Here is a 1,940-nt window from a genome sequence, read left to right as displayed (position 1 = left end):
CTTAATTTTCAGTCGCACATCATCAAAGCAAATAAGTGCTAAAAACAAATATTTAGGAAAATATTTTAAATATTTAATAATTCTTTTTGTCATTTAGCACATTTATAAACAATAAAATTAAACAACAAAAGGCCATTATAGGAATTTACATAAGTCAAAATTGTGTTGGCAGCAAGAATAAATACACTAACATAGGTATAAGTAAATAAAGGCGTCGAATCAAAAACAATTCGAAACTATTGTTCGAAACCTTTTTCATAGAATATTTTGTTTAAACATGTCGCAACCAGAGACCCATGGATGGGGTGAGGCTATCATGAAGCGAGTGGAACCGGAGGTTTGCATAAATTAGTATTATTAGCTTGGCATTGTTGTAGAAGCTCGGCATGATTTCCATTGTTTGGGATTGGCCGACGAAACGGCAGGTACCCGGCCCACCTGATCTCAGTGGCGCGATAAAGGTGTGAAGACAGCGAACGCGACTTAATTGTGATATAAATTTGATAACACACTGAAATTTAATAAATTACCTCTATTATGCGTAAGGTTGCCACCGAGCTAGCTATACGATATGGGGAAGCCAATCAGCGGAATCAATGGAATTTTCTGATACATTTGATAAGGTGCAAATGGAAGCTAGGCTTTTATGTTTCCAACGAAACCATTGTAGTTATAATAATTAAAACGACAGTGTGTGAGAGAGTGAGAGAGAGAGAGAGAGAGAGAGAGAGAGTAGAGAAGGAGGGCGAACATTTGAATACTAAGTCACATTTCGTCATGACATAACTGAACAAAATAATTCAATTCAAAATTTGTACACGCAAAATTAAAGATAATACAAAATTCACCCCATCCTGTTCCATCCTAACCAACAAACCCCACTCAAGAAATATGTCAGTGGAGGAAGATTTTTCCGTGGAGCCTGAAGAGCCAATGGAATTTATATATGAACAAAAGTTGCGTGAAGGCGAACTAAGTGCCGAGAAGGATGAGCTCAAGAGCCGTATAAACAAAATTGAGAACACCCTAAGACTGTTGGAGAATCGCGATGACGAACTCACCTGCATGATCTCCACCAACAACATCTATCAGCTGAGCACAGTGAAGCATGTCAGAGAGGCGCTGAATGCAAATCTGACGGCATCCATGCAATCTTTTGTCTCAGTGCATCGCAAGTTATTGCGCATCCAGCACCAAATTCGATTGGATCAGGGGACACTTATATGACCATTCTGCGGGAAGTGCAAACTTTCGAAGACGGCACAGGAAAACAGAGAATGTGTTTCTTTTGATATACTGGTCAGGGTCAAATGTTTCGGATAATAAAACGGTATGAAAGCAATCAAAGTTTAGTCTTGACGGTTTTAGGAAAACAAATAAAAAACAAATTAAGCAAAGTAATCCCTGATGCAAGTTATATAACTTAAAAGTTATATACCAAGTGTTAGATAACTGCCACAAATATAATAACTGATTATCCGTCAAAGCTTAGTGGTTGTTACTAATTTTATTAGTCAACTTCTTTGATATTTTAGAGAAACTATTACAAAATCGATTAGTCTTTCGGTGAGATACCTTATTAAGCTTATTGTATTTTTATACCCTGTACGCGTAGGGTAAAAAGGGTATATTAGGTTTGTGCAAAGTATGTAACAGGCAGAAGGAAGCATCTCCGACCCCATAAAGTATATATATATTCGTAATGTCTGGATGAACGCAAGGATCTCAAAAACAATAAAAGCTGAAATAACCATAGTTTGTATCCAGATTCTTCTAGATCCGGGAAAGGATGAGTTTATTTTATTTTTTGAAATTTTCCCCCATTCCCCCGCTACAGAATTTTGTCAATACTGTCCACATTTCAAAAGCTACATTAACCAAACTTTGCACACATAATCTATATACAATTCTATAGTTTTGTTTTGAATTTCATCCGAATT

At 36.5% G+C, this 1,940-nt stretch overlaps 1 protein-coding gene across 1 annotated transcript; it reads left to right on the top strand.

Annotated features, from left to right (window-relative positions):
* The first annotated feature begins 800 nt into the window (after nucleotides 1-800).
* LOC115623109 lies at nucleotides 801-1,347 on the top strand. The gene has a single exon (XM_030517315.1). The coding sequence runs from the start codon at nucleotides 892-894 to the stop codon at nucleotides 1,225-1,227; it is 336 nt and encodes a 111-aa protein (XP_030373175.1). The 5' UTR covers nucleotides 801-891; the 3' UTR covers nucleotides 1,228-1,347.
* The last annotated feature ends 593 nt before the right edge of the window (nucleotides 1,348-1,940 follow it).

The sequence above is a fragment of the Scaptodrosophila lebanonensis genome, unplaced genomic scaffold (genome assembly GCF_003285725.1).
Source record: "Scaptodrosophila lebanonensis strain 11010-0011.00,11010-0021.00 unplaced genomic scaffold, SlebRS2 tig00000043-arrow-pilon, whole genome shotgun sequence".
In the NCBI taxonomy this organism is placed as follows: Eukaryota; Metazoa; Arthropoda; class Insecta; order Diptera; family Drosophilidae; genus Scaptodrosophila; species Scaptodrosophila lebanonensis.
Note: the sequence above shows the minus strand (reverse complement) of the source record. Positions and strands in the feature narration are given on the sequence as shown.